Source organism: Piliocolobus tephrosceles, chromosome 5 (genome assembly GCF_002776525.5).
Source record: "Piliocolobus tephrosceles isolate RC106 chromosome 5, ASM277652v3, whole genome shotgun sequence".
Classification (NCBI taxonomy): Eukaryota; Metazoa; Chordata; class Mammalia; order Primates; family Cercopithecidae; genus Piliocolobus; species Piliocolobus tephrosceles.
In genome coordinates this window covers 60410907-60430675 of record NC_045438.1, presented here as the reverse complement: position 1 = coordinate 60430675, position 19769 = coordinate 60410907, and the positions used below count along the sequence as shown (strand labels likewise).

General features: G+C 38.8%; 1 protein-coding gene across 2 annotated transcripts in view; it reads left to right on the top strand.

Annotated features, from left to right (window-relative positions):
* Positions 1 to 6436, top strand: part of RSPH3 (radial spoke head 3) — a 29153-nt gene extending 22717 nt beyond the window's left edge. The window contains exon 8 of one of the 2 annotated variants that reach the window (XM_023206036.3): positions 191 to 6436. In XM_023206036.3, coding sequence (XP_023061804.1) covers positions 191 to 501 — 311 coding nt within the window. In that variant the 3' untranslated portion in view covers positions 502 to 6436. The remainder of the gene's footprint in view (positions 1 to 190) is intronic. The other variant, XM_023206038.2, reaches the window with a different exon arrangement.
* Positions 6437 to 19769: the final 13333 nt, after the last annotated feature.

Here is a 19769-nt window from a genome sequence, read left to right as displayed (position 1 = left end):
ACAGAGTATAATTTATATTTAATGCATTAAGTGTGAAGTTAAGTATGCTGACTTCAAAAAAAAGGTTATGACATAGGAAAGGGATGAGGCTTCGTGAAGGTTTTGTAATCATCTATAAGTCAGCATTATAACTCCTAAAATATACCATAATATGAAAATCATAGTGATGTCTGGACACTTAACTTTTCAGTGTTGATCCGTGAAGTGGTTGAAAAGAGACTGTATATGTATGAGCATAAGGAAGACACACATCAGTCTCCAGAACCAGAGGATGAGCCTGGTGGTCCTGGAGCAGTGACAGAGTCACTGGAGGCCTCTGAATTCCCGGAGCAGAGCATGTCACAGACACAGGGGCTGCTTTTAGATGGAGACTACCTACAAAGAACAACATATGACAGAAGGTCATCCCAGGAAAGGAAGTTTATGGAAGAGACAGAGCTGCTAGAGCAGGATGAAGAAACAGCAATGAGGAAGTCCTTAGAGGAGGAAGAATTGTCATAGGAGGGGAGCTTCGAAGTCATGAAACCAATCAACAGCCAAATCAGCAAGCAATCAGGTAATGATGTGCGAGTCCCCTCAGGTTATAGAAATTATGTTGTATTTAGTCAATATGTCTTTTTGTCTAATGGACTGGGCCAATCAAATGTGATAAAATAAAACTAATTTGAAAATGAAACTAATTGAATTCATTTATTTAATAGAATATTCAAAGGCTATATTGTAATTCTAATGAGAATTATATTTAATTACTAGCTTTCTATTACCATTATATGTAACCAGCAAATATATTTTTCCTTAGTCCTTCTAATTTTACAGGTTAGTTTTTTTTAGTACGTATGATATTTAATGTTCAATATCAGTGCTGTCAGCCATTTAGCTTTTCTTCTCTATAGGAAAACTATTTCACCTACTATAAGAGAGAATGCCTAGCCAGGCGTGGTGACTCACACCTGTAATCCCAGCACTTTGGGAGGCTGAGGCAGGCAGATCACCTGAGGTCAGGAGTTTGAGACCGGCCTGACCAACAAGGAGAAACCCCATCTCTGCTAAAAATAAAAAATTAGCCGGGTGTGGTAGCGCGTGCCCGTAATCCCAGCTACTCGGGAGGCTGAGGCAGGAGAATCACTTGAACCTGGGGTGGAGGTTATGGTGAGCTGAGTTTGCACCATTGCACTCCAGCTTGGGCAACAAGAGCGAAACTCTGTCTCAAAAAAAAAAAGAGAGGATGCCTAAACGTTGTGCTACTGAAAGCTGCAGTGCTCCCTTCCTGCAAGGACCAGCTTCAATATTCAAGTAAGGCTTAAGGAATTCAGTGGATTAGTAATATGCTCTCATCTATTTTTTCATATTCCTGCTATTAAAAAATTTCAGGCAATGCCAATAAAGCAAAAATCTCTATTTGCCCTTACACAGTCTCACTCCCCTCCTCGAAGGCAGATCACTGTTACCAGTTAGGTATGAACCATCTAGGCCTTTTGTGAGATACTCCTATACAAATGTATTTGAAAATCTAGAAATATATAGCTTGATTTTCTTTATATAAATATAAACATTATTTGCGTATTTTATTTTTCACTTAAGAGAATGTCTTAGATCTTTCAAGGTTAGTAGGCATCCATCTCTTATCTTTTTAAAATATGGTTAAGGTATTACATATTATGACTGTGCTGTAGCATAGGGAATTAACATTTGACTTTTTAATCTGAATGTGTTAGAGAATTTACCTGCAGTATTAAAATCACAGATTATTTTCTCTCCAAAGCCTTGCTAACAGTAAGCAGTAACTGAAGTCTTTGGAGCCTTTAGATAGATAGAGCCTATTTTTCTTTTTACTTATTTTTTTTTTTTTTTTTTTTGAGACAAGATCTCACTCTGACACCCAGGCTGCTGTGCAGCAGCACCATCACAGCTCACTGCAGCCTTGACCCCCAGGCTCAGGTGATCTTCTCACTTCAGCCTTCCAGGTAGCTGGGACTACAGGCGTGCACCACCACTTCTGGCTGGTTATTGTATTTTTTGTAGAGATGGGGTCTTGCTGTGTTGCCCAGGCTGGTCTCCAACTCCTGGGCTCAAGTGATCTGCCCGCCTTGGGTTCCCAAAGTGCTAGGATTACAGGCATGAGCCACTGCACCTGGCTGAGTCTGTTTTTCTCAGAATACTTATAAATATATAAAAGTAGTGACTTAACATAACTTATAATTATTAACCCATTTACCTTAATTTCTTTTAAGTTAGGTACCAAGAATGTATCCACATTTAAAAACTTTTAAAAAGAATGCACCCATTTTCCCATATGGTATTTCACTATAACATTTAAGCCTCATGGCAACTTTCTGAAGCATGCATGACAATATTTGTATTTTTTAGTTTCTAATCCTTAATTCGATCAGCCAGCAAACATTAGCTGAGTGCCTGCTCTGCCTTGGGAATGAGGCTGCAGATACAGCAGTGAACAGTCATGAATACTACATGTTTTTTACAGCCTAGTAGTGGAGCTAAATGAAGTAAATGATGTAAATAAAGAAACCAAAGCTCAGGGATTTTAAGTGATTTGCAATAGATAACAAGCCTAGTAGGGAGTGGGACTAAAGCTGGAACCCAAATCTCCTTACTTCTAATCTAGTATACTTTCTTCTAATAACTTGCTGTCTTTGTGAGGTATAAAGAATAATTTAAAATAAATTATTGCATTAAAAGCATTTAAAACATTAAAATCACACCTGTCATCCATCACTGGGCTAGTTCCATCTTGTTAAACAGTCTTTATGATCACCCAAAAATTTATAAGGTATTAATTTTGACAAGAAGACCAAAAATTTTTAATTAGGGCTATTGCTGATTATTATTGTTATTACCAATTTTAAAATATCTGTAACTAGTTTTTAGAAACCTTAAAATTGGGCCCGGCACGGTGGCTTACGCCTGTAATCTCAGCACTTTGGGAGGCTGAGGTGGGCGGATCACAAGGTCAGGAGTCAAGACCATCGTGGCCAACATGGTGAAACCCTGTCTCTACTAAAAATACAAAAGTTAGCCAGGCATGGTGGCAGGCGTCTGTAGTCCCAGCTCCTTGGGAGGCTGAGGCAGGAGAATCACTTGAACCCGGTAGGTGGAGGTTGCAGTTAGTCGAGATCACGTCACTGCACTCCATCCTGGGAGACAGAGCAAGACTCCTTCTCAAAAAACAACAAACAAACAAACCTTAAAATTGATTTGAGGTTGATTATCTTTCATAATCCTCTAATTCTCCTTTAGAATGAATTTGCAGATGCCAGACCTATGCTCTATAAATCCATAAATTAATTCAATGTATTAAAAGAAGTCGATATCTATAAACCCCACACTTAATGGGTTAAGCTTAATTGCAATCCTCGTCCATCCTAGAGAGAAACCAAAATAATTGAGAGGTTAGGGCATTGTTGCTGTGAGATAGCTTAGAGATAACACATTATATGTTATCTGGAGAAAAGAATGTTAAATGGAAACAAAGTTTATGAAGAATTTCTTCAAGTACCTGAAGGATTTTATGGGAAATTACAAGATAGCATACTTAGGTTCCATATGTCTAGATGACTTTTCATACTAAGCAACTTTTGCAAATGGTTTGGGAACATAAAACTGTTCCAGGATGGAAGGAAATGGGTACCACTAACATTTGGATGGTTATGGGACCATCATAACATATGCAAAATGCTGGTTCTCCAACTATGACCCTCAGTATGACTTTTAAAGGAATTATAAGCTCCAAATACTTTTTGGAGTATAAAAAGTACTTGACTTTTTCACACATTTGCTAATACCCTTCTCATAAGTTTTATTTCTTTCTGATGTTTTGGCTAACACTGAGCTAACAGAAGCTAAATAATAATAAAATGAAGGACAGATAGTAAATGTATTGAAATTGTCGTTCCTGGCTGGGTGCAGTGGCTTACGCCTGTAATCCGAGCACTTTGGGAGGCCGAGGCGGGCGGATCATGAGGTCAGGAGATCAAGACCATCCTGGCCAACATGGTGAAACCCCGTCTCTACTAGAAATACAAAAATTAGCTGGGTGTGGTGACACATGCCTATAATCCCAGCTACTCGGGAGGCTGAGGCATGAGAATCACTTGAACCCAGGAGGCGGGGGTTGCAGTGAGCCAAGATTGTGCCCCTGCACTCCAGCCTGGCGACAGAGCAAGACTTAGTCTCAAAAAAAAAAAAAAAAGAAAGGAAAAAAGAATAAAAAAGAATTGTCATTCCTGACATAAATTCCCATATCACTAAAATAGATCAGAGAGGTAGAATGTAATCTTCTCTAGCACAGACATCGTTGCATTTAGGCCATCTGAGGGCTATGAACATGGCCTGCAAAGTAACTCTGAGCAACACAAGGTGGAGTTTGAAAGCAGATTCAAAGCCAGACCACTGGGCTTGAGTTATGGTAGATGCTTAGTCAATAACATTGTTGAACAGTTCTCATTATTAGAAATGTCTTTCATACTGATTCAAAACCTGCAACTGAAAGATATGAGTTAAAAGATAAACTAATAGCATTGTAGGCTTGCTTATAATCAAGTGTTAAAGAGTTTGAAATTTTAGGATAAAAATATTTCAGATATAAGATGCCATTTAAGCAATTTTAACTTCTTTTTGGAAAGAGAGTTCAAAATGAATGAATTTTTATCACTATATTCATTTATGATTTTTATAAATATGAACATTTTTGTGATAATTGTATGTTGTCTTTTAACATTTTGGATTATAACCACTAGGTGTCAGTAAAACCCTAAGGTAAGGTTGACTTGCTGCCAACCTCATACATAATTTCGTGACCGTAAAAGACTTTGGTGAGCACAGTTAGAAAATATATTGTATTCCTTGGAATCTTCTAGACTCTCAATGAATATTTTATCTCACCCTAAAGTTATCTGTCAGCTCTGTAGGGGTGCCAGACTCTTAAAATTGTTCATTTTAGAGTGGACTTTAGTTGTCACATACTTCAGTATCTAATTCAGGATCCTTAACAGATGGTCAGTTAGTCTTTGTTTCATCACTTTAAGGATGAGGTTTTCACTTTATGAGCTGCTCTAGATAGCAATTCTGTCTTATTTGGTTTTGTCTCCACAGGCCTGGTCTATGGTAGATGCTTAGTCAATAACATTATTGGACAGTTCTCATTATTAGAAATTTCTTTCATACTGATTCAAAACCTGTCCTGTTATAACCTTTGCTTATTGGTCATAATCATGAGAGCATGATTATGGTAGAGGCAGAAAAAATAATTTTATTGCCGTATCAGCCCTATCATGTACCCCAATAAATGTTTCTTTATCCCCCCCACCAAGTTTTTTTTCTCCCAATGAGATTCACCACTCTTCCCAATTATTCCTCATGTGGCACAGTTTCAGAACTTGCCCACTCACCAGCCTGGTCACTGTTAACTTGAAATGGCTATTTGGTCAAAGTTTCTCTTAAAACATGTTTCCCAGAATTAGGTAGACAACTCTAGGTGTACTCTGACTTGGCAATCACCCATCACCAAATCACTTTCTCTAAACTCAAATGCCTAAAAATTGTATCTTCCAGGACATCGGTGAGAAAAAGCCAAAATGAGTTTTGAGCAGCTACAATGTCATGAAGTCAACATACTTTGCAGTGGACCCTGCAAGCCTATCCTAACATGTTGCTAATCAACTAGGCTATTTCATTATTGACCCTACAGCATTGTAGAAGTAACATTAACCAGGGAAGTGGGACTGCTGTGGGAAAACTCATAGCACTAACCTAAGAGAAATGGCAGGAAAAAATAGGTAACTCAAAAAGTATAGCAGTCAGGAGCAAAAATTGAGTATTCTTCAGCATGTCCTGACTATACCTTTATATTAAAGTACAATACAGAAATTAATGTGTATGGACAAAACACCTCTAGAATGGTGGAATAAGGATCTCTGAAAATCTGTTCCTCCATAAAAGCAATATGAATGCAGGCCAGAATTGCCAAAATCAGTATTTTCAGGACTCTAGAAATTAACCAAAGGCTTGCAACAATAAGAAACATTTATTAAAGAAAAATGATTGAATCTTAGTAAGAACAGTAAACTTCATGGCATTTTAACTTGACCTGTTTCCATCCCACTCTTCCCAGCTCCACCGTAGCCTTGAAAGCCAGTAACCAAGAAACAGAAGCTTAGGAGCTATTGAAAGGAGCATAAAGGCTTGGTGCCTCCCCACCCCCACAATAAAACCTCATTTCCAGACAGTTGTCACTACTTGGCATCTGTGGCAGCTCTCTGGAAAAGCCCATTTACAAGACATGTCTTTATTTAACCTGACTCAGAGCTTTCTCAGTGACAAAAGTCCTGACATCAAGGCATTAAGAACAAAAAGCAGCAGCAATTGTTTAACATCACAGCGCCTGAGGTAGAGCAAATAAGAGACTGGCAGAAAAAAAAAATTGAAAATCTTGAGAGTGCAGTGTTGATAAGGGGCTTTGAAAAGCTTTGACATTTGCTGGGCGCTGTTTCTCATGCCTGTAATCCCAGCACTTTGGGAGGCCAAGGCAGGTGAATCACAAGGTCAGGAGTTCAAGACCAGCCTGGCCAACATGATGAAACCCCATCTCTACTAAAAATAAAAAATAAATAAATTAGCAAGGCATAGCAGCGGGCACCTGTAATCCCAGCTACTCATGAGGCTGAGGCAGAAGAATCACTTGAACCCAGGAGGCAGAGGTTGCAGTGAGCCAAGATTGCGCCACTGCACTCCAGCCTAGGTGACAGAGTGAGACTCCATCTCAAAAATAAGAAAAACTTTGACATTCTTGGGAAACTGTACATAGGGTACATGTGTAGGACTCCATGCATGCCCAGAAAAGAGCTGAGAAGGCCTGAATCACTCACTTCTGACTGACCTTAAGGATCTGCACAACCAGAAATTGAAAGCTAAGACAGAGTTATAAATTGCCAAAATAGTAAAGGCATACCCAACACATACAGAGCCCCTCAACAAAGGATGGAAAACTTACTGGTTCAGGGCATTTAAGGAAATCTCTAATCATTACCTGATTGCTAAGCTAACTAAGCAGAGACTTCAGTGACCACACACAACAAAGAATACAAATTTTACAAAATTTTTCCAGAGAAGTCATTAAACAAAAAATAACGAAACAGCAACAAAAAACCCAGGTTGGACGGGTGGCACAAGAATATAACTTTCAGAGTTACTACATTATAATTATTTAAAGTGTTTAATTTTCAGCCAAAAAAAAAAAAAAAAAATACAAGGCAGGCAAAAAATAGGAACATATGGCAGTCAAAAAAAGCAGTCAATGGAAACTGTTCCCAAGGAAGTCCAGATTTTTAACTTACTAGACAAAGACTTTAATTGGCTATTTTATGTTCAAAGAACTAAAGAAAACCTTGTCTAAAGACTTAAAGTAAGTATGAGAAAGATGTCTCACCAAATGTGAGTATCAGTTAAGAGAGAGAAACATTTTTTTAGAACGAAATAGAAATTCTGGCATTGAAAAGTACAATAATTGAAATGATAAATTTACTTCAGGGCCTCAATAACAGATTTGATCTGGCAGAAGAAAATATCCATGAAATTGAAGTTAAGTCCACTGAGATAATTCACTCTGAGGAACAGAAAAATGAATGAAGAAAAATGAGCAGAGCCTCAGAGACCTGTGGGACACCATCAAGCATATCAACATACACATAATGGGGACCCCAGAAGGCGAGGAGAGAAGAGAGAAAGGGGCAGAATATCTGAAGAGATCATGGCTTGAAAACTTACTAAATTTTATGAAAAATGTTGATCTTCACATACATTCAAGATGTTCAGTGAACTCCATATAGGAGAAATTCAAGAGATCCACAATTAGACATATCCTAGTCAAACTGTCAAGAGACAGAGACAAATAGAATCTTGAAAGCAGCAAGACAAAAATGACTATTCATGTACATGGGCTTCTCAATAACATTAACAGCTGACCTCATCAGACATCATGAAGGCCAAAAGGCAATGGGATCATATATTCAAAGTGCTAAAAGAAAAAGCTTCCATTCAAGAATTCTGTATCCAGCAAAACTATCCTTTAAAATGAGGAGAAATTAAGACATTCTCATATAATCAAAAACTGAGAGAACTTGTCATTAGCACACCTGCCTTACAAGAAATACTAAAGGGAGTCCTTCATACTGAAATGAAAGGATACTAGACAGCAATTCAAATCCACATTAAGAAAAAAGGAGCACCGGCTTTGCACAGTAGCTCACGCCTGTAATCCCAGCACCTTGGGAGGCCAAGGCAGGTGGATCACAAGGTCAGGAGATCAAGACCATCCTGGCTAACACGGTGAAACCCCGTCTCTACTAAAAATACAAAAAATAAGCCGGGTGTGGTGGTGGGCTCCTGTAGTCCCAGCTACTCGGGGAGGATGGTGTGAACCCGGGAGGCGGAGCTTGCAGTGAGCCGAGATGGTGCCATGCACTCCAGCCTGGGCTACAGAGTGAGACTCTGTCTCAAAAAAAAAGAAAAAGAAATAAGGGGCACCAATAAAGACTGTATATAGGTATATAAATGATAGTATAAATTTACTTTTCTTTGTAATTATTCTGTCATTTAAAAGACAGTTACATCATAAAGCAATCATTATAAAACTGTATTAATGGACTTATAATGTATAAAGATGTCATTTGTAGGGTGGATCATCACAAGGTCATGAGATCGAGACCATCCTGGCCAACATGGTGAAACCGTGTCTCTACTAAAAATACAAAAATGAGCTGGGTGTGGTGGTGCATGCCTGTAGTCCCAGCTACTGGGGAGGGTGAGGCAGGAGAATTACTTGAACCCAGGAGATGGAGGTTGCAGTGAGCCGAGATCGCACCACTGCTCTCCAGCCTGGTGACAGAGCAAGACTCTGTTTCTAAATAAATAAATAAATAAATAAATAAATAAATAAATAAATAAATAAACAAATCGAAGGAGAAGGAACAGAATAATACTAGAGAAAGCTTTTTGTATACTCTTGAAATTAGACCACTATTAATCTGAAGTAGATTGTCTTAAGATGTTAATTGTAATCCCCAGAGCAGCCACTAAGAAAGTATCTTTTTACAAAATAGTAAAAGTAGCTGGGTGCGGTGGCTCACTCCTGTAATCCCAACACTTTGGGAGGCTGAGGCAGGCAGATCACTTGAGGTCAGGAGTTCAAGACCAGCCTGGCCAACATGGTGAAACCCCATCTCTACTAAAAATACACAAAATTAGCCAGGTATGGTGGCACATGCCTATAATCCCAGCTGTTCAGGAGGCTGAGGCAGGAGAATCGCTTGAACCCAGACTGTGGAGGTTGCAGTGAGCTGAAGTCGTGCCACTGAACTCCAGCCTGGGCAACAGAGCAAGACTCCATCTCAAAAAAATAAAAAACAGTAAAAGAAACAAGAGTATTAAAAGCTTTTCCTGGAAGATACTCATTTAATGCAAAAGAGAGCAATAATGGAGGAATAAAGGTACAAAAAATACATAAGACATATAAAAATCCAAATAGCAAAATGGTAAATTAAAATTTATTATTAAAATTTATCCTAGCTTATCGGTAATTTAATCAAAAGTAAATGGTGTAAACACCCTAACCAGAAGGCAAAGATTGCCAGAATGAGGGTTTTTAAAAATAATCCAACCATACTATTAGAGACACACTTTAGATTCAGAGACACAAATTGGTTGAAAATAAAAGGATAGACAAAGATATAGCATGCAAAGAGTAACCAAAAAAGAGCTGGAGTGGCTATATTAATATCAGACAAAATGAACTTTAAGATAAAAATAGTTACAAGAGATGAAGAAATGCATTTTATGATAAAAAGGTCAATCTTCGGAAAGACAATAATTATAAACACATATGCACCTAACAACAGGGCTCCAAAATAAAGGAAGCAAAAAGTGATAGACTTAAAGGGAGTATTAGACAAGTCAAAACAATAGATACTTCAAAACCCCACTCTCAATAATGGATAGACTAAGGAGAAGATCAGCAAAGAAAAAGAAGATGTGAAATATAAACTAATTAACCTTAGACAGCTATAGAAATACTTAACAACAGAATACACATTCTTTTCAAGTGCACATGGAACATTCTCCAGGATCATGTTAGACCAAAAATAAGCCTTAGTAAATTTTAAAATATTGAAAATTGCACAATGTGTGCTCTCCAATCACAATACATTTAAGTTAAAAGTCAGTAATAAAAGGAAGTTTGGGAAATTCACAAATGTGTGGAAATTAAACAATATACCCCTAAATAATAAATGGTTCAAAGGAGAAATCATAGAAAAATTAGAAAGTAATTTGAGGTGAATAGAAACAGAAATAGGCCAGATGCTGTGGCTCATGCCTGTAATCCCAACACTTTGGGAGGCCAAGGTGAGTGGATCGCTTGAGCCCAGGAGTTCAAGACCAGCCTGGGCAACCTGGCAAAACCCTGTTTCTCCAAAAAAGAACAAAAATTAGCCAGGCATGGTGGTACATGCCTATAGTACCAACTACTTGAGAGACTGAGATAGGAGAATCATCTGAGCCCAGGAAGTTCAAGGCTACAGTGAGCCATGATCATACCACTGCACTCCAGCCTGTCAACAGAGTGAGACTATGTCTTTAAAAAAAGAAAATACAACATGACAAAACTTATGGGTGCATCTAAAGCAATGCTTAGACAGAAATTTATAACTCAAAGTCTATGTTTAAAACAGAAGAAACATCCCAAATCAATAACTTAAACTCCCACCTTAAAAAACTAAAAAAAGAGGAAAAGAAACCCAAAGCCAGTGCAGAAAGAAAACAATAAAGATTAGAGCAGAAATTAATGAAATAGAGAATAGAAAAACAATTGAGAAAATCACTAAAACCACAAATTTGGTTTTTCTGCAAAGATTAACAAAATTGACAAACCCGAAGCTAAACCAACCAAGAAAAAAAGAGAACACCTAAATTATTAAATTAGGAATGAAGGAAATGATATTTTACCAGCCCTACATTAATAAAGATTGTTATGGGAATATTATGAACAACTGTAGACCACCAAATTAAATAACTTAGATGAAATTGACAAATTCCTAGAAAGATGCAATTTACCAAAACTAACTCAAAAAGAAATAGAAAATCTGAATAGATCTGTAACAAAGAGATTGGATTATTAATTTTTGAAACTTCCCATAAAGGAAACCCCTGACTCAGACAGCTTCACTGATGAATTCTAATAAACATTTAAAGAAAAGTTAAGGTCAAACCTTCACAAACTCTGAAAAACATAGAAGAAGGGAACAGTTCCCAACTCATTCTATGAGACCAGTTTACCCTAATAGCAGAATCAGACAAAGATATCACAAGAAAACTATAGACCAATATCCTTTAAATATATAAATGCAAAAATCCTCAATGAAATACTAGCAAACTGAATTTAGCAACATACAAAAAGGATGACCAACTGGGATTTATCCAAGGAATACAAGGTTGTGAAATCCAAAAATCAATATAACATGTTATATTCATGACACAAGTTTACCCATATAACAAATCTGCACAGGTACCCTGAACCTAAGAGTTTAAAAAATAAAATTAAAAGAATATATGCCATATTAATATAATGACAGAAACCACATGATCATCTCAATAGATGCAGAAACAGCATATGGCAAAATTCAACACACTTTCATATTAAAAACAGTCAACAAAATTAGGAATGGACAGAAACTTCCTCAATCCTGTACAAGGCATCTAGGAAAATTCCACAACATAATACTTAACGGTGAAAGATTGAATGTTTTCCTTATAAGATCAGGAATAAGACAAAGACATCTTATCTTGCCACTTTATTCAACATTGTACTGGAAGTTCTAGTAATGGCATTTAGGCAAGAAAAAGAAAAGTCATCCAGATTGGAAAGGAAAAATAAAAATGTCTTCAGTTGCAGAATTTTAAGCAATTTATGAAAACACTATTAGAAGTAATACATGAGTTCAGCAAGTTTGCAGACCACAAAATCAATAGTTTATAAAAATTGCATTTTTATACATTGGCAATGAACAATCTGAAAGGAAATTAAGAAAACAATCTCATTTACAAAGCATCGAAAAGGATTAAATACTTAAGAATAAATTTAACCAAAGAGATGCAAGACTTACACCGTACATTGAAAACTACTTAACACTCATGAAGGAAATTAAAGAAGACCTAAATAAATGGAAAGACATTGCATATTCATATTGGAACACTTAACGGTGTAAAGATGGCAGGACTCCCCAGAGTGATCTCCAGATTCAATGCAATACCAATCAAAATCCCAACAGACTGTTTTTACGGAAATGGAAAAGCCAGTCCTAAAACCCATATTGAATTACAGGGGAACCTTAGTTGCCAAACAGTCTTGAAAAAGAGCAAAACTGTAGGACTCACACTTCCCAACTTCAGAGCTATTGTATTCAAAACTGTGTGGTAAGGGGTAAGGATAGAAATACAGATCAATGGAATACTACAGAGTCTAGAAATAAATCCATTCATCTAAGGTCAATTAATTTTGACATGTGTCCAAGATCCTTCAATAAGGGAAGAATGATCTTTTCAATAAACGTAATGGAACAACTAGATATCCAAATGCAAAAGAATTAAGTCAAATCCCGCTTCACACCATGTACGAAAATTTACTCCAAATGGATTATAGACCTAAATGTAAGAGCTAGAACTCAAGACAAGATAACAGTAAAATATTGTGACTGTGGATTAGACAATAGTTTCTTATATATGACATCAAAAGCACAAGTGATAAAAGAAAAAAAAAATAAATTGGATTTCATCAAAATTTAAAACTTGTGCTTCAAAGGACACCATCAAGAAAGTGAATAGATAACTCAGAGAATGGACGAAAATGTTATCAAAGCATATATCTAACAAAAAATTTATTATCCAGAATATACAAATAACTACAACTCAACAATAAAATGACAACCTACTTTAAAAATGAGTAAAGGGTTTAAAAAGACATTTCTCCAAAGAATTTAAACAACTAGCCAATAAACACGTGGAAAATGTTCAATAACATTAGTCATTAAGGAATTGCAAATCAAAACTACTTCATACCCATTAAGGTGGCTAAAATTTAAAAAGACAGACAATAGCTAGTTATTAAGGATGAGGAGAAACTGAGCACTCATTCAAGCAAATAAAGTTAATGATTTATGACACGGCACTGGTCACATCTGGATTCCAGGTCCTAAAACTGAGTTGAAGATCATACAATCACAATACAGAAAACGACTTGAGAACCCATCTAATCCCATTGATCCTTAGATTTGATTCAGTCCACAAAAACTATCAATCCATGGCAGAAACTGAAAAATAAAGACAATACTATACGTTTTTCCCAATTAAAGAACTGTCCTTTATTCTGAGATTATATTAGAGGAGAGGGTGGTGTGAGAAATTAAAGATAATAAAGAGGAGTAGTTCAGAATTTTTCCCTCAATTGTCCATTCTTAAAATTGTTTTTGAAAAGTTATTGGTCTGTGAAACCCAAACATCTTGGAACATTTGTCCATACCTCCCTCATTGTTTGAATAGGCTACATATATTAACAATTCCTGATAACTAGCAAAAGTTATTTTTATCAGGGGTAAGAGGAGGGGTGGATAATTTACTTTCTAGTGTATCACTTTTAGTATCTATGGGATGTTAAAAATTGTTTTTATTGTTATTTATTCCATTTTATTTTATTGAGGCTATTTGGAAGTTATTAGAAATTATGGTATACTTCCAGCACTTTAGGAGGCCAAGGCAAGAGGATTGCTTGAGCCCAAGAGTTTGAGACAAGCCTGGACAACACAGTGAGACCTTGTCTCTACAAAAGAATTTTGTAAATTAGCCTGGCTTGGTGGCACATGCCTGTAGTCCCACCTGCTTGGGAGGCTGAAGTGGGAGGATTGCTTGAGCCCAGGAAGTCGATTGCACCACTGCCCTGCCACGTAGGCAACACTGTGAAACCCTATTGAAAGAAAGAAAAGAAAGTGAAAAAGAAAGGAAAGGAGGGAGGGAGGGAAGGAGGGAGGAAGAAAGAGGGAAAGAAAGAAAGAAAAAAGAAAGAGACTGAGGAAAGGGAAGGAAGGAAGAAAGGAGGGAGGGAGGGAGGAGGCAGGAAGGAAGGAAGGGAGGGAAGGAGGGCGGGTGGGAGGAAGAGAGGTGGGAGAGATTATGAAAAAGAAAAAAGATCTCTCCTAAATTCACCACCAAAATTGAGTAAGAATTATCACTTATAATATTGCCTTTCAGTCTTTTTATGTATATGTTTATAATTCCATAAAATTGGGATGATGAATATAATTTTGTTTTCTGTTTTTATCATTAAATATATTTTGTGTTTTCCCATATTATTCAGTATTCCTTACAAATAGTACCTAAAGTGCAATTATTGATTTAATGAAGTCCTACTGCTGGTCATTGAAGCTTTCCTAATTTTTTACTCTTCTAAAATTATAAATAACATTTTCAATCATAAATGTGTCTTTAAATCTTTCCTTGGCATAGATTCCTACAAGTGAGATTACTAGGTCAAATAATGAACATTTTTAGGCTCTTGATATATATTTATGATCATTGTTTTCCAGAAAGATTGTGCCAACTTTTTATACTCCCATCAATGTCAGTGGAATCTGAATAAGTTGAATTTTGCCTTCTTTAATAACACATCTTTTATGCTAAAAGATAAATAGTAGGAATTTTCACCCACCTCCAGTAATGACAGACCAAGGCCCAACTGGAGGAGTCCCAACAGAAAATACCTGTCAACACTGGACAATAATACCAAAAGCAACTACATCGGTGAATTGGAGAGTGGACAGAGCAGATAAAATCGGGTGGAGGAGACAAGCTCAGAGAAAAAGAGGATGAGAGCTGTACAAGTTAAGTTCTCTGTTTTTATTTCTTCTATCTGGGGCTAAATATAGTCATTGGAGTGTATGGTCATGGAGGAGACACTAATTGAAAACAGCAGTTTTTTTGACCAGGGAAATTTAAAAAGAAAAAAGAAAAAGACGAGCTAGAGAATCATGGACACTGAAAAAAGTGGAAGAATCTTAGAAGCAAAAGAGCAAGAGAAGGTTTCAGCAAACATGTCTGCCCACATTTCCGAGTGACCCTTGAACCATGTATGTATGGACCAAATTCAAAGCAGCTCATCTAGAGAAAAAATATCTAAACTGAGACTGAAGCTGCCACCCCAAAAAACTCAAACACAAATGATTGCCTGCTTAAACAAAAGAAATCATAGTCATGAGAGAATATTAACTGAATCCAGAATTTCTGCAACTTAATATTGATAAGGTCCAAGATACAATAAGAAAAACTACCTATCGTATAAAGAACCAAGAAAATGAAACATATTCTTAAAAGAAAATCAACTGAGTCCAGTGCCAAGATGTGCCAGATACTGGAGTTAGCAGCCAATGATTTTTAAACAGCTATTAGAACTCTCTTCAATGAAGTAAAGCAAAATATGCTTTCAGTGAGTTGAAGAATATGAAATCTCAAGAGAGAGGTGATTAAAGAAAGAAATCATTTATCAAGAGAGAAATGATTAAAGAAAGAACCAAATGATATCTGATATACCCACCTGCTGTTCCCATCCCCTCCGCCTCCACAACACATACAAACCATTTGCCTACCTAGCAAATTTCTCGTCCTTAAGTACTCAACTTAAGAGTCCCCACTTTAAGAAGCCTTTCTCAGGGCTCCAGTGTCCTTGCAGCACACACCAGGCCTAAACTTACCAAGACAAGAACAATTGCAAGTGCAGAGTTTCCCATTGCCCCCCACAGTTGGGTGGCTCACATTGACTGAGAAGAGCTGGATATTAGACTACGGGAAAGGAACTTCAGCCCTGTATTCTTACATAAGCATGATCAGCTACATGACGGGAAGTACCAGGCCTTCCCGTGGCATGGTCAGAGTCTGGGATCCAAGTCTTATAGTTTTAACTATGTAACGTGGTGGATCAGTAGTTTCCAACTCTGATCTGCCACTCAGCATTCCACCACGATTAGCTTCACTGCCTTAGGTACTCAATTCTAGCTAGTATCTGTGGCGCATGTTTCAGAACCCAGTGGTCCTATTCCATGGGAGGCCAGCTCCATCTCTGGAAGACCAATCTGCAGAGAATGAGTCCTAGGCAAGTTGACCCTAAATTCTCAGTTTACCCCCTAAATTCAAAAGGTGCTTCATTTTCTGTTGCATCATCATCTCATACTGTTTCAGTCATGAGTATTAAGAGGCCAGTGACTGACATAGCTCTAAGAAGGCATTGCTGAACAGACCAGGGGTCACAGGAACTCTTATATCAAGCTCAATTCATCTAGTAGTTTTCCAAATTTTTCTAACTCCTTGATTTGCAGATACCCAGGTTTATCATTCATCTCATCTCATAAGTTGCATTTTTATTTACAAACGATGGCTGCCCAAATGACCAACACTTAGTTTGCTTTTTTCATACAGCTGGTAGTATTTTTGCATTAAGCTGACTCTCATGCCTTTCCCATGCACTATGGTTTGAATGTTTGTTCCCTGCAACTCATGTTGAAACTTAATCCCCAGTGTGGCAGTATTGAGAGGCAGGACATTTAAGAGGTGGTGGGTCATGAGAGCTCTGCCCTCATGTATGGGTTCATCCACACATGGATCAATGGATTGATGAGTTAAGTGATTAATGGGTTATCACAGGAGTGGCACTGGTGGCTTTATAAGAAGAGCAAGAGGCCGGGCACGGTGGCTCAAGCCTGTAATCCCAGCACTTTGGGAGGCCGAGATGGGCGGATCACGAGGTCAGGAGATCGAGACCATCCTGGCTAACATGGTGAAACCCTGTCTCTACTAAAAAAAAAATACAAAAAAAAAAAACTAGCCGGGCGCAGTGGGGGCGCCTGTAGTCCCAGCTACTCGGGAGGCTGAGGCAGGAGGATGGCGTAAACCCGGGAGGCGGAGCTTGCAGTGAGCTGTGATCCGGCCACTGCACTCCAGCCCAGGTGACAGAGCAAGACTCTGTCTCAAAAAAAAAAAAAAAAAAAAAAAAAAAAGAAGAGCAAGAGAGACCTGAACTAGCACACTAGCACACATAGCCCGCTTGCCATGTGATGCCCTGCACCACCTGGGGACCCTGCAAAGAGTCCCCACTAGCAAGAAGGCCCTTACCAGATGCAGCCCCACAGCCTGGGATTTCTCAGCTTCTGTAACTGTGAGAAGTAAATTCTTTTCTTTATAAATTATCCAGTTTCAGGGATTCCGTTATAAGCAATAGAAAATGGACTAAGAAAATTGGTATCAGAAGTGGGGCTGTTGCTAATAACGAATACCTGAAAACGTGAAAGTTAGGGCAGAGGCCGGAAGCATTTGGAGAAGCAGGCCAGAAAAAGCCTCCAATTCATTTTGATAAAGGCTTAGACGACAAGAAGACTAAGGAAAATTTGGAACTCATTGGAGATTGTTTAAGTGATCATGACCAGAATACTGATAGAAATTTGGACAATGAAGGCCATTCTGACAAGGTCTCAAATGGAACTCTATTGGAACCTAGATTTAAAAAAAAAAAAAAAAAACTTGGTTGAACTGTGTCCATGTCTGAGAGCTTTGTGGAAGACCAAACTTGAAAGTGATGAACTAGGATATCTGGTGGAAGAAGTATCCAAGCAGAAAATCATTCAGTCTGCTACATGGCTACTTTTAATTGCTAACATTAAGCTGTGAGAGGGAAAAAAAAAAATGACTTGGAGACAGAATTTATAACCAAAAGAAAAGCAAAGCCGAAAGATTTGGAAAATTCTCAGCCTGGCCATGTAAAGAGTGAAAAATGGCTGGGCACAGTGGCTCACGCCTGTAATCCCAGCACTTTAGCAGCCTGAGGTGGGCAGATCACTTGAGCCCAGGAGTTTGAGACCAGACTGCGCAACATGGCAAAACCCCACCTCTACAAAAAATAAAAAAAAAAATTAGCTGGGTGTGGTGGTGCACAGCTGCTGGTAGTTCCAGCTGCTCAGGAAGCTGAGGTGGTAGGATCACCAGAGCCTAGGGAGCTGCAGTGAGCCATAATTATACCACTGTATTCCTGGGCAACACAGTGAGACCCTTCCTCAAAAAAAAAAAAAAAAGTAAAAAAGGATGTTTAGAAGAGGAAATCAAGGGTGGAGCACAGTGACCTCTTGCCAAAGAGATGAGCACAGATAGAAGGAAGTCAGGTGCTTCTCCTCAAAACAATGAAAGAAAGACTGCAAAGCCATTCCAAAGACCTTTGAGGCTTCCTCCCTGTTACAGGCCCAGAGACCTATGAGGGCAGGGATGAGCCCAAGACACCTTCCACAGACTTCCTCCGCAGGACCACCTCAGGACCCTGTTCACCAGATTCTGGTGAGGTGCTTCTCAGCTGCCCCAGCTATGGCTCAAGTAGTCCCAGGTGTGGATCAACCCGCTGCTCAAGAAGATGCAAGCTGTAGCCTTGATGGTGTCTCATGATGCTAATTCTGCAGGCCTTGCAGAAAGCAATAGCTGTAGAGGATTGGCAGCCTCTACCTAGATTTCACAGGATGTGGCTGAAAGCCTAAGAGCCAGGTAGAGACATGTTCAGGGATGACATCACTGCAGAGAGCCCTCACTAGAATAATGCTAGCAGAAACATGGCATCAGAGCTGCTGCAGAGAGCACCCACCAGGGTTGCTAGTGGAGCCATGGGAGCGGGACCACCACCAGGACCCCAGGGTGGTGGAGTCCCCAGCAGCATGCAGCGCCTGCATGGCAAAGCTTCAGGCACTGGACTCTGACTGCAAGCAGCCACGTGGACTGCACCCAGCAAAGCCAGGGGGTGGAAGCAGCTGCCTGAAGCCTTAGGGCCCCAACCTCTGCCCCAATGTATACAGCAGGTGGCACATGGAGTCAAAAGAGACTATTCTCCAGCTTTAAGATTTGATGTCTTCTTTGCTGGATCTTGGACTTGCTTGGGGCCTATTACTCCTCTCTTTTTGCCTATTTCTCCCTTTTGAAATAGGAATGTCTGTCTAATGCCTGTACCACCACTGTATCTTGGAAGAAGATAGCTTGTTTTGGTTTCACAGGCTCACAGGTGAGGCTCTGGACTTTGAACTGAAATTTTGTGCTGGAATTAGTTCAGACTTTGGAACTATGGGAGTGGAATGAATGTGAGAAGGAAATGAGTTTTGGGGGGCCAGGGGTGGAGTGCTACCATTTGACCATCTCCTCTAAAACTCAGTCCTCAATGTGGCAGTATTAAAAGGTGGGGGCTCTCCAAGGGGTGATTGGATCATGAGGGCTCTGCCCACACAAGGATTCATGGGTTGATTGATTAATGGGATGTCACAAGAGTGGGACTGGTGGCTTTCTAAGCAAGGGAAAGAGACCTGAGCCAGCACATCATGTGATGCCCTGTCACCTCAAGACTCTGCACAGTTCCCACCAGGAAGAAGGCCCTCACCAGATGCAGCCCCTCAACCTTGAGCTTCTCAGCCTCCAGAGCTGTCCAATAAATTCCTCTTTTTAATAAATCATCCAGTTTCAGGTCATCTGTTATAAGTGGCAGAAAACAGACCAAGACACCATGACGTTGGTTTTGCTTGAATTTCAGTATTCAGTCACTTGTTATAATATGACTTAATAAGATACAGTATTTCAGATACTAGTATTAAAATTATGGCCAGATGCAGTGGCTCACGCTTGTAATTCCAGCATTTCAGGAGGCT